Genomic DNA, 12224 nt, shown 5'->3' with positions numbered 1-12224 from the left:
GCTGCGCCAAGGCAAGCCACCGGAAACAAGAACCGGAAAAAATGTCAAAAGACAGTGACATCAGATACGCGAGCTGGCCAAGATCCAAGTGGGTGACATCGGTAAAGTCAACAAGAAAGCTTGAGATCGCAAAAGGATACTTTAGCTCACAGTAGTGTTTGCCTGAATTTGAATGCTTGTTGATTGTCGGGTCTGCAAGGAAGCAAGCAAAAAAAATAATAAAAAAAAATCAAAAAAAAAAATCAAAGAGATGGAACGTATCCGAGGACTCTTTGCCACAAATATGATCTGATTTTGAGGTATGCTACGTTTCTACTAGCCAATAGAAGATATCTGCTCCGAGGAGTATATATGAGCCTGTATCTATTGTCATACAGACTAGATCTTGACCAAGAATGCGGACCCCACACTCCGTAGGCAGTAAAAGCCAGCCGTTGATGTCGTTCCATACTGAGTAGCACGAGAGCATCACATCTCATTTTCTGATGTTGATCTTCACTCGATTTGATTAGACCAAGATTGGCCATCTGGAGATAGCTTTAAATATCAACACTCACAAGATCCGACGAAGATCACCAATTAAGTGCTTGCAGAATGACACATGAAGAAATTGCTAGATTGCTAAGCACTGGATGAAGGTCCTTCCATTATCAAACCTGGAGTCGCGGTTGCCTCTCGCATTAGTGAGTGGGTTGGCACTTTCTAATTCTCAAGAAGCTTCAACAATCTTAATCACTTCAAATCATCACGACAAAGAACCTGATTCATCTCGTTAAGCATTATACTACATGATCTTCTTTTGAGCTGAACTGGCCCGCAATGATAACTCCACAGCCGCGTTGGTCAGTGTTAGCCTACCCGTTTTGTGCGGCCGAAAGCGGTAGCTGTCCTGAGCAACCAAAAAAGTCTGGGGAATTGAGGCTTGACTAGCAGACCTTCATCTTGTTCCCGGCACCGAGACATTCCCGCGCCCTAACGATCGACAAGAAACGCCAAGTCTCTAGAGATCTTCAGCTGTTCACCCCGGATCATCATGTCGTCAAAGCTCATCCGGAACGTTCATCGCGAGCTTAAGTTGCCAACCGGACACTAGTCTCTGTCGAGCCTGCTGTAAACGTTGGCGGTAGGTTTCAAGGTTTGCCCCATGACCGGAAACATGACGGATCCGCAAGCTAATAGAGACAGGACTTGAGGTTATACCCAGAATGCTGGTGGGCGAATATTGTGGTGCAATGGAGTTCGTTAGAGCAGCCCTCTTCAAGGCTGGTACGTTAGCCAGTCCTGGATTTGTCTCATCTGCTGATGACACTGGCCGTGGCGGGTATGCTCGAAACTGTTGGGAGCCTCTAGGCAGATTAAACTTCCACTCATGATGTCGTTGCATACTGCAGCCAGCCTGAGGACCCCTGGTGGAGGAGCCCTTAGACCCTTGTTATGACGACATGCCAACACGGCGAAAGGCCAGCCGTTGACGGAGATGCTTGGGCGTCACTTGTAGCAGTTGCTGCACCTGGCTCTCGTTGAGTTGCTATATAGATGAAGGATCATCTCGCTGGCATTCTATGATCATCGAGGTTGATCAATACCAAGTTCAACAATACCCAACATCAATCATGGCTCCCAACATGAACTGGCGAGTCGTGATGGCTTCACTCCTACTTCTCTTGCCTACCCCATCCCACACTCTCCCTTGCGACAGTGAGCCCAATCAGCAAACCGGCATGCTCTATGCTGGAGGCTGTCCTCTTCCTGGCGTATGTACATGGGGAAGCTGTACAAGCGTCACGATCGGACTCGACCCTACACAATGCGGGAAGCGCGGCAACTCATGCAAAGCTGGAGAGCTCTGCGTCGCTGGTGGATGCTATCCTCTTGATGGATCAAATAGCGACAACTGCACCTCTTCATCAGGCTCCAATAGCTCTGGCCCATGTCAACCGGGCCAATGGTGCGATGATGGGAAGTGCTCCTCAATCCAAGTGACGGCAAACTCCCGCCGCTGCGGCAGTACCAACACACAATGCGGACCTGGTTCCCTTTGTGTTAACGATCGATGCCAAAGGTTGGCCATTGGCTCAGACCCCAATTCGTGCGGTTCTTCAAATACGACCTGTGCCTCAGGCAACTGGTGCCTCGACGGATCATGTGTGCCTTTTCAGCTCGGTACCAACGTCCAGTCCTGCAAGAGCAGCAGTGAATGCTCCCTTGGCACATCATGCCAAGGCGGTTACTGCCTTCAAGCCTTCATCTCAACCGACACTTATAACTGCGGCCTGGGAGCCAACCCAAAGAACTGTAAGGATGGGCAACTATGTGTTTCTGGGCAATGTCTTTCGCTCAACATTACCTCGGGCACTTCTTCCAGTTGTGGCTCTAATGGGAGGTGCCAACCAGGATCTTATTGCTCAAACAACGAGTGTGCACCTATCCAGATCTCAACCGACTTGTCGCAGTGCGGAAGCAGCTCAGAATCCTGCGGAAGCAACCGGGTGTGCGTCTCGGGACAGTGTATCAGCAACCTGGTTCACCAATCCAACAATCCTAGGGTCGCCTGTGGTGCTGGGTCTGGAGGTCCTGGAGCACGTATTCCCGGTGCAGATGAGGATGGAGACACACAGTTGAATGACGAAGGTAGTCCCTCTGGAGCAAGCGGCAGCTCTGGTGGCAGTGATTCGAATAGCAATGGCTCGGGAGACAATGCCTCCGGCCGAAATGGAGGATCTTCTGATGGAAGTGGCCAAGACAATGCATCTGGCAATGGAGATTCATAGTCGTTAGATGGTTCCAACGGTGGAGACGCCTCTGGCGATGGCGACTCATCGTAGGGAAATGATGCAACCTCAGGCGATGCTGGGCGAGCGGGAGGTGACGGCGACACAGACGGCTCTTTCGGAAGTGCTTCCCCTTCCGACTCAAATTCTGGCTCAGGAAATGGAGATGGACAAGCAGACCAAGATGGGTCTGATCAAAATGGCGCTGACGGAGCCTTGCCAGGCCAGAACGGAGGAGATAATGGCTCCGGGTCACCAGCTTCGACTTGTAACCCAGCCTGTACTGGCAACACGGTCTGTATCAACAACCAATGCGCTTCAGTTCAAGACCCGTCATCTTGCGGCACAACCTCCAGCCGTCTCCTGCGTCTGCTTCGGAGACAAGCGACATCAACCTGCCAGCCAGGATTTGCTTGCATTAACAATGAGTGTGTACCAGCTAACGGCCCGGTCAACTGCGGCGCATCAGGTGTCAATTGCCCCATCAACTATGCTTGTATCCAAGATTCCTGCGTGGCTCTTGGTGAGCCAACGTCTTGCGGAGGTGAAACTTGCAGCAGCGATGAAGTATGTATTGGCAACATCTGTACGCCAAGTCCAGGTCTAGCTAGTTGCAATGGAGTTGCTTGCCCTACTGGTGAGACATGCCAAGATGGAGCTTGTGTTCCCATCGATGGCACAGGCCCAGGTTCAAACGGAGGCGGAGGAAGCCAGGGAGGCGGTTCAGATAACGGGGGCGACGATGGATCTTCCTCTTCAAGCGGTGGCAACGGGAACGGCGACAACACAGGTGAGGAAGGCCAGGGCAGCGGGGGCTCCTCTGATGGGGGCACTTCTGGCGATGGCTCTTCTGGTGATGAGTCGCAGACTGGAAGTATACAAGGACAAGGCTCCAGTGGCGGTGGTTCTGGGGATTCTGGCTCCGGCTCAGGCTCAAGCGGTGGCTCTTCTGACGGTGCTTCTGACAGCGGAAGCTCAGGATCTGGGATAAGTCCAGGAAGCGGAAGTGGCTCTGGAGACGGATCAAATTCAGGGTCTGATTCGCCATCAGGCAATGGTTCAGGTTCTGGATCTCAGGGAAGTAATGGGTCTGGATCAAATGGTGGAGACGGAGACGGCAACGACACTGGATCTGAGCCCGGCTCCGGCTCATCACCAGGCAATAGTTCAGATGGCAGTGGAAACGGTTCACCAACAACGCGTCAACCAGCACTTACGGCCAGACCACAAGGTAATGTCCCTGGTAGTGGTGATCCCGATGCCGACAATACCTCCGATAGTGGTAATACAGGCTCAAATGGCAGACAGACCTCTAGTCCGCAAGGTGGGACCCGTCCAAGCCAAACTGGCAGCCAAGGGAATGGCTCTGGAGGTGATGGATCTGGAGGCGGTAACGGGCCCAGCAGTCGGTCGCAATCAGCATCCTCTCCGAATCAAACTGGTGGCACGGAGGGAGGTAGTACAGGCGGCGACGGCGACCCTGACTCGAGCGACCCTATGTCCAATGGTGGCTCAGAAACAACATCGGGAGCGTCTGTATCCGGTGACTCTTCGCCTTCTGGAGCAGATGGGTCAGCAGCTACAGGATCAACAGGCCAGACATTACCAACTTCTGTTCTATCCGATGGGGCGCCCATTGTCAACCCTGGCCCCGACTCAATGGGGGCATCTGGAAGGTTGACAACATCGACTTCGAGGCAGATTGGAAGCCCTGAAGTAAATCCTAAGGGAGGCGGAGATGAAGACCCATCGCCAACAGATAGCAGTGGTGGTGGCAACATAGGCACCCAAGGGTCAGAAGGACCAGGTATCCTCTCGACGGATAACGGAGGCGCGTCAGCTACTGATGGTAATGGAGGCGGCACTGGCACAGCAACTCAAGGCTCAGGCACTTCAAATACTTCTGCCAGCCAGTCAAACTCCCCAAACACAGCTGTATCTGGAACAGGCAATGAGCAACCTTCAAGCACTGATGGCGGCCCTAACGCCGGAGGTCAGACAAGTGTAAGTGGCAGTCAACCTTCAGCGACGACTTCACAGGGTACGAACCAAAGCCAAGAGGCTGGAACGACTGGTTCTTCCAATGGCCAGTCAACGGGTGAACAGTCTTCATCTATCACACCTACAGGCCAAGGCCCGTCACCCACTGATGGATCCCCCACATCCTGCTCGGACGACGGTGACTGTGCCGTCGATACTGAGCTCTGTGTTTCCGGGGGACTCAACATCTGCGCCTGCGTGAACGCATTATGTGTCCCAACCACCGACCCAGATGGTGCTTCCACTACAGGAGGTGCTAGTTCCACCGCGGCATCTGGAACCGAGGTCGCCAATCCTTCAGCGCCGACAGAGAGTGGTGGAGTGACACCTTGTAGTGACGATGATGACTGCTTGGCCGATGTCTCGTTGTGTTTGAGCGGCGTACTCAATCTGTGCACTTGCATTAATGCAGTATGTGTTAGAGACATCACAACGAGTGGCTCTCAAGTGTCAAGCACGGCTTCTGGCAATAATCCAGGGTCTGACGGAGGCGCATCAGTAACCACAACAGCTGATGAGTCGGCTAGACAGACAGGATCGGAATGTTCTACCAGTGACGACTGCGTGGCCGACGTAGAATTATGCCTCGTCGGTGGACTCAACTTGTGTGCCTGTGTGGACGCTGTGTGTCAGCTTGGCCCTGACTCGAATAGTGGTGGAGGCGGCGATGATGACCCAACTCCGACAGTTGGGGCACCAGCAGCACAAACATCGGTATCATGCGCAAATGCTGAAGATTGTACAGCTGCCCTCGGATTGTCTGTCTTGGGAATCTATGTTTGTGTGGACCTCATTTGCCAGCTTCAGCCAACTACCAACCCTACTAATGGAGGCGCTACAGCTTCACAAACAGGCCCCATCACAGTTCCCACCATAAATGCACCTATCGATTGTTCGACAGATCAAGACTGCGTGGTGGCTTTGGGAGCCAGCGCGTTAGGGATCTTCGCATGCATAGATCTCTTATGTGAGCAGATGGCTACAGCTTCTGGAGCTGGTGCTGCTGCTACCCAGCCTGCCGCGTCTGTACAAGGAACTGACGTCGAGTGCTCGACGGACCAAGACTGTGTCGCTGCTATTGGAGTTGGGGCTCTTGGTATATTCGCATGTGTTAATCTTCTTTGCCAACAGACAGCAACAGCCAGCGTTGCTGCCACAACGGCCAACACCAGGGCCTCTGCTTCGGGATCTACAACTGACGTTGAGTGTGATACTGATCAAGACTGTATTGTCGCTCTTGGCGCCCAGGCGTTGGGATTATTTGTCTGTGTCAACGCTCTCTGTCAAGAAACTACCACAACTGCTGGCGCTGGGCCTTCGTCAACTCAGCCGCCTTCTCCAGGAGTCACAACCAATATCGAGTGCGCGACAAACCAGGACTGCGTTGCAGCAATTGGCGCAAATGCTTTGGGGATCTTTGCTTGCATAGATATGATTTGTCAACAGACGGCAAACCCGAGCAGCGGTTTTGTCACTGTAACATCGGACAGTACACCAGTCCCAACTAGCTCGGGAACACCATGTTCTGACGACAGCGACTGTACGGTCGCAGGTCAGACATGCGCCACGGATGGCTTTTGCGGGGCATCGTCGCCAAGTGCTGGCAGCGGAGGTACCACCTCCTGTTCCGATAATGTTGACTGCCTCTTGTCTCTGCAACCTCTTTGCACCCTTGGCCTCTGCGTTTGCGTGAATGCAGTTTGCAGTCCACCGTCAGACGCTGACGCATGCACGACAAACGCGCAGTGCAGCACTGGACAAACTTGCCAACAAGAAGTCTGCGTCGATGACGTCTCTTGTTCTACGGAAGATGACTGTGTGGCAAACCTCGACTTGTGTACGTCACTGGGAATCTGTGCTTGCGTCAATGGATTGTGCACCTTGTAACGCGACTATAGCCCATTTCTACTTTTTCTATGACAGTATACTCTACTTGTGGGATGCTATTGATTCTTATTGTTATCATTATTTGCTTCTCTTTTGCTTGAACTCCTTTTACGATACGAGGGATAATGGTCAAGGGTGGAACACATGTATACCAATTTGTCGCTTTACATTACGGAATACCCTTTCCTAGCCCTATCAATTATTACGTATATAACGTTTAATTACAATACTACAATATTTCTATTCTCTTTGCCAATTGAATTCACAATTATATATTGTTAATGGCAATTTCACGAAACTTGCAGCAGATCAATGACCCCCTTGTTCGAGTGAGGAGAGGACCGGCTTTATGCCACGAACAATGACGTCCGAAGGAGAAATATAGCTCTTTCAACCATATTGCTTTGACGAGCTGTCTTCACTTGCCAGAAGCTTCCCCTCTGAATATTCTTAACATCTCCTCGCATACCCCCATGACTGAGTGCTGTCAACGAACGCCTCCATTAAGCCGAGCCGACAAACAGGATAAGAGCGTCGGCAACGGAGAAACCGACGATCTCCCAGGGTTTTTTCAACCGTATTTCCTCTAAGTTAGCTGAAGAAATGTAGAGAGGGGAGGGATTCAAAGTGACTGGAGTCCTTATTTGCTACCTGCGCTTAATGTAGGGTCTCACCCCAGCACACTTTAACCGAACCCAATTCACCAAATCTTCCCCTTGCACCATGGCCGACAAACCTTACAGGCATCAGTTGGGTATATCCCCCTTCGGCGTCCTCGCCTTGTCTATGGAGGCATCGCGCGATTTCTACTGCGACATACACCAGCCCACGATAATACTGAGTGCGAAGAATAGAAAAAATAAGACAGGTAAATATAATTCGAGGAGCAAGGATTTTATACCCTCATTTTTAACTTTACCATCAATTACCTAAGCACAGTAATATGGTGGAAGTTCAGGATGAAGGTTGTGATTAAAGTTTAAGTTTATAATATATTGCGGAGAAGTCTTTGACTTATCCTGACAGATAATACCTTAACAACAGAATAAGTTAATAACCAAGATAAAATATATCGGTACCAGCATGGTGGGCAATAAAGAGTTCTTTCTCGCTTTTGCAGAATAAACTGGCAATTGTCTCCAACCTTTAAGTGCCGGGACCTACTCATACAACTTTGCCTCGGATTTACCATCTTCGCACGGTCCATCGAAGAATGTGTGCTGACATCTGATTCTGATACCACCTTGATCAATGGCTGTCGTGCTGGTCCAGGGGAGAAGTTGAACAACCAATCATGTCCGAGTCTTTGCCTTGGATGGGAACTCCACTAGGATCTGGCTGACGCCAGCCAGATACACTATCCCGGAAACATTGCCTGCGGATCATATGAGATCCACATAAGTTGCTGTTGAGAGAAGAATATAAAAGGAATGAAGTATTCCTCAGAAACATCTATCCACATTATCTTGTACCATTCGATCTTGTATTTTACTTCCATCCAAAACCTCCTAGCCATCATGGTACAGCATACTCCCCAGACAACGGTTCACCAGCTCGCACAAGAGTATGCACCTATTATCAAGGGCAAGACTATCCTTACAACAGGTGCAAGCCCAGGTGGGCTCGGTGCACTCTTTGTAGAAGCTATTGCAGTGGCAGAACCAGGACTGGCGATTCTAGCTGGTCGGAGTGTTAACAAGCTTCAACAAACCGCAGACAACCTTGCGGCCAAGTGTCCCAACCTTAAGACAAAGCTTCTGACCATTGATCTTGGTTCTCTTCGCTCTGTTCGTGCAGCTGCAGAAGAGGTCAATGGATGGTCAGATGTTCCCGAGATTGATGTCTTGGTCAATAATGCCGGGATCATGGCGACGGACTTTGGGCTCACAGAGGATGGTTTCGAAGGTCAATTTGCTTCGAACCATCTAGGTCACTTCTTGTTCACAAATTTAATCATGGATAAGATCCTTTCTTCGGAGGCGCCTCGAGTGGTCAGTGTTTCCAGCAATGGTCACCGCTTGGGGCCTATTCGATGGGGTGACATCAATTTCAGTGTAAGCTCTTACAATACTTGACTGTGAAATTATTGCTGATCGGCAAACAGAATGGTGAAAGATACAACAAGTGGAGTGCATACGGACAGTCAAAGACAGCAAACATGCTGTTTGCCATCTCTCTCGCTGAGAAGCTAGGCAGTCGTGGACTCCAAGCGTTCTCGCTTCATCCCGGTGCTATCCTTGATACCTCACTGGCCAAGCATCTGGATACGTTGGATAGTCTAGGTAACCGCTTAAAGTACGACTCCTAGAGACTGTCAAGCTAACGAATGCAGTCGAAGCTGATCGTGCAATGGGAGACCCCTGGGGTTGGGTAGATTGGTCTACTGTTCCAGTTTCCTCCGAGGTCGGCGCTGCAACACACGCATTTGCTGCGTTCGATCCTGATCTTGAAGGTTAGTAGAACTCCAATACTCTCAAACCCATATATACTAATCTTGATAGAACACAACGGTGCATATCTTCTAGAATGCCGTCTAGCAGACCCAATGACTGATACGGTCAGACCATGGGCTACAAGTTCAACGGAAGCAGAGTTACTTTGGAGGAAGAGTGAGGAGATGGTTGGACAAAAGTTCTCTTATTAGATCAACACTTGCAATGACCAATTCCTGCGCTCCGTGATATTTGCAAGTCAGTGCGGCTAATTGTTAGTTTTTATATAGCCTTATCGTGTTCTTATCTTACTCATATGGCTCGCTGATGACCTCCAGTATCGGTTAATCGGGACACGGCACGAACAACAGCGGTAATGGCTACAAAACATCCGAAACCAGCCTCTTCTCCTCAATCCTAACAGCCGTAACCTTGATAGACTCGGCAAACAATTTCTTTAGTGCAAGGTAGTACGCACTAAAATTGTCCCCTGCTCACAACAATGGCGATATCCGCGGACGCCGCTCAAGTGCCGGCCTCTATAGTTGTAATTCAAGAACAGCCGAAAGGTAAGGGGTGGCGCAAGTGAGTAACCAATACTTAGTCACATCTAATCTTAGTAACAGCGTTCCTGGCAAATCCTGAGCAGCCGATTCTGTATAATTATTAAGGTATGTAGAGTTTAATAGCTTTAATTCTGTAGTAAACGTGACAAGTTAAGAGAAAATAACGACAAAATTTTATGTATCGATGGGAAGTCTAGGTGAAAGGCCCGATTGTTCGGGTGTGAATCGGCATTTGCCTAGTCGTTGCGGAGCCCCATGTCATAGTCACTAATATTAGCTCCCTTCGTGATGGCTTCGGTTTTTACCGAAGTCAATTAAACAAACAGGCTGTGTTAGTGATGTGATAGATCTGGCTTGAACTAAAAGTCCCATGCGAGTCGATTTGCCCCTATTAGTTGGCATGTATAGTGTAACTTCTTGTTACGAGACAGAAAGTTAGTTCAACTGTCTTAGTAGGCTACGTAAATCAGACCTAGATGATTATTTCACTGCGCTAGACTGAGTCTCTATCTATACCTTGCCAACCTTGTCCGCTACATTATCCAACCAGCAATCGACTACTGACTGCATGTCTGGCTGACAGGGACTTGTATATTATCGTCTTATCCGACTTTGTGTTTAACTAAATCAGACTGCACTAGCCGCAAGGCCTGTAGACATGCTTATGTCTACAATTTCGAAACAGATGCTAAAACACCAATAATATGCAAAACGTGGTCGTCAACACGAGAAATTAGCTTTCATATGCCATTAGTTTACCTACTTAGTTAGGTCAGAACAATAAGCAAACTCAATACCTTTGGAGCTGGTCGAAGGATGAAAGGTATCTTCAGATCATAGTTCTAGCACTGCTAGTATCCAGGCCGTTGTCCACGCACCTTGTTGCCCGGATAGTGCTATAAAGAGGTCAGTAGTTCCCTCAGGATTCGATCTTTCCTCAACGCCATTAGCTTTCAAGTTACAATCTTTTTAAACGCAGTCTATAAAAGCTCTTTACCAATTACCAAAGCCCAATCAGGCAAAATGCGTCCTCAATCAACCGCAAGCATGTTCGTGGGACTCCTCCTCACTGGAATGGTCTCATCGGCTGCTGTCTCCGGCTCCAAGGGGGACATCGCCCCGAGTGACCAGGCGGTCGACAGTACTGGCCTGACCCCCCTTACCTTCAATCTCGACGAGATCTCGGTTGCAACTCCTGGTCAGACTGTGCATGACTGCCACCCTGAAGAAGAAGGGTGCAAGGAAAAGGCGAAGCTACTCGCCAGAGCTACTCCTGCAACACGCAGTATTTGCGCATCGGACCAGACCTACACCAAATCTGAATGCCTCAAGTCAAACATCCTTACGGTCTTCTGCCGGGACGGAAATGGCCGGGTTTGGCGTAAATGGGTTGTCTGTGAGAAAACCGAAATCTGCGTTCAAAACGACTTGGATCCTCCTTATGCCACCTGCAAGCCGGTCATAGACCTTGTGCTATGGTATACCAACTCAGCTGGCGGGTCCCAAGTGACCGAGAAATATATCCATTCGACCAAGAAGCAATCCACTAGCAAAGTGGGAAACATGTACTTCGACAGGAACGGGAACTACATCAAACTCTTCCAGACAGACTTCTATCGTGAGCCTGGAAGTTTCTTTGTTGGCGAGACTCTCAACGCCAACAGAGCTTATTCTCAATCAGTCAACTGGGCTGATACGGAAAATGTCAAGATTGATATTAAGACTGGTGGAGATGGAGGTATTTCCGTGTATACCTTCTTGACCTAGTGATGAGCCGGCAATGAAACACTGTAAAGGCGCCGTTTGTTTTTGCAGACCAGTATCTCCAGTCTCCGACAATTGACTGCAACTTCACGAGCTGCAGACCTTTGGAGAGGCTAGACTGCGCAAGCCAACAATATCTTCTACAATAGTTACTTGTGTGCTAAGTTGAGGGTAGGAAACAGAAGCCCAAGGTCGAGAATTATTCCATTCATTGCACTCTGGAGACTTTCCTGGTGCTGGCTACAGAAATTTACACTGTCACATTTTGATATCGTGTATATTTAGAGCTTTATAATAATATTAAACAAGACATACCTTTGCATGAATCTCTCGAATTGACATCTATGTAACTCTCTTATCAAACAAGATCACTCATCCCTCCGGGTGAGTGCTGAAGTAAAGGCTGAGCTACCGTAAAGGCAGATTGAAAAGATAGATCAACTAACGGTCTCTTACTAGACCAGGGGCGGGACTTGAATTTATTTAGGTCTTTATAATGAGTATGAAATCATCCTACTAGTACGCTAAATACTGACAATCACTGTTCGAGTTTCCTCCGAGCGTCTTTTGGACTTTTTTCCATAAAGGAAATTGATCAAGAGGGAAACATTGTCCTGCAGCGTCTTTTGATCTTTCATGAGATTCCTAAACGTCATGATGGCTGCCTTTCTGCAGACCATACCCTTGCCTATCCAGGAATTGTCTTGCAATGCGTTCCAGAACTAGAGAGATAATATCCTCCTTACCCTCGGGGACCTAATATC

At 49.2% G+C, this 12224-nt stretch overlaps 4 protein-coding genes across 4 annotated transcripts; all 4 read left to right on the top strand.

The window, feature by feature from the left end:
• Positions 1 to 2301: 2301 nt before the first annotated feature.
• On the top strand, positions 2302 to 2771 carry J7337_004927 (uncharacterized protein; the record flags this gene model as incomplete). The annotated part of the gene is made up of 2 exons (XM_044822612.1): positions 2302 to 2489; positions 2546 to 2771. 2 exons carry the CDS (start codon positions 2302 to 2304, stop codon positions 2769 to 2771), a joined length of 414 nt encoding a protein of 137 aa, XP_044683945.1.
• A 37-nt stretch (positions 2772 to 2808) lies between these two features.
• On the top strand, positions 2809 to 5284 carry J7337_004926 (uncharacterized protein; the record flags this gene model as incomplete). The annotated part of the gene is given in 4 exon segments (XM_044822611.1): positions 2809 to 3338; positions 3383 to 4775; positions 4812 to 5222; positions 5234 to 5284. 4 exon segments carry the CDS (start codon positions 2809 to 2811, stop codon positions 5282 to 5284), a joined length of 2385 nt encoding a protein of 794 aa, XP_044683944.1.
• Positions 5285 to 8215: 2931 nt separating this feature from the next.
• Positions 8216 to 9342, top strand: J7337_004925 (uncharacterized protein; the record flags this gene model as incomplete). Its single annotated transcript, XM_044822610.1, has 4 exons — positions 8216 to 8752; positions 8803 to 8980; positions 9007 to 9150; positions 9200 to 9342. 4 exons carry the CDS (start codon positions 8216 to 8218, stop codon positions 9340 to 9342), a joined length of 1002 nt encoding a protein of 333 aa, XP_044683943.1.
• Positions 9343 to 10743: 1401 nt separating this feature from the next.
• On the top strand, positions 10744 to 11463 carry J7337_004924 (uncharacterized protein; the record flags this gene model as incomplete). Its single annotated transcript, XM_044822609.1, has 1 exon — positions 10744 to 11463. The coding sequence occupies one exon, from the start codon at positions 10744 to 10746 to the stop codon at positions 11461 to 11463; it is 720 nt and encodes a 239-aa protein (XP_044683942.1).
• Positions 11464 to 12224: the final 761 nt, after the last annotated feature.

The sequence above is a fragment of the Fusarium musae genome, chromosome 3, assembly GCF_019915245.1.
Source record: "Fusarium musae strain F31 chromosome 3, whole genome shotgun sequence".
Lineage (NCBI taxonomy): Eukaryota > Fungi > Ascomycota > Sordariomycetes > Hypocreales > Nectriaceae > Fusarium > Fusarium musae.
The sequence above is the reverse complement of the archived record's forward strand: the minus strand, read 5'-3'. Positions and strand labels throughout refer to the sequence as shown.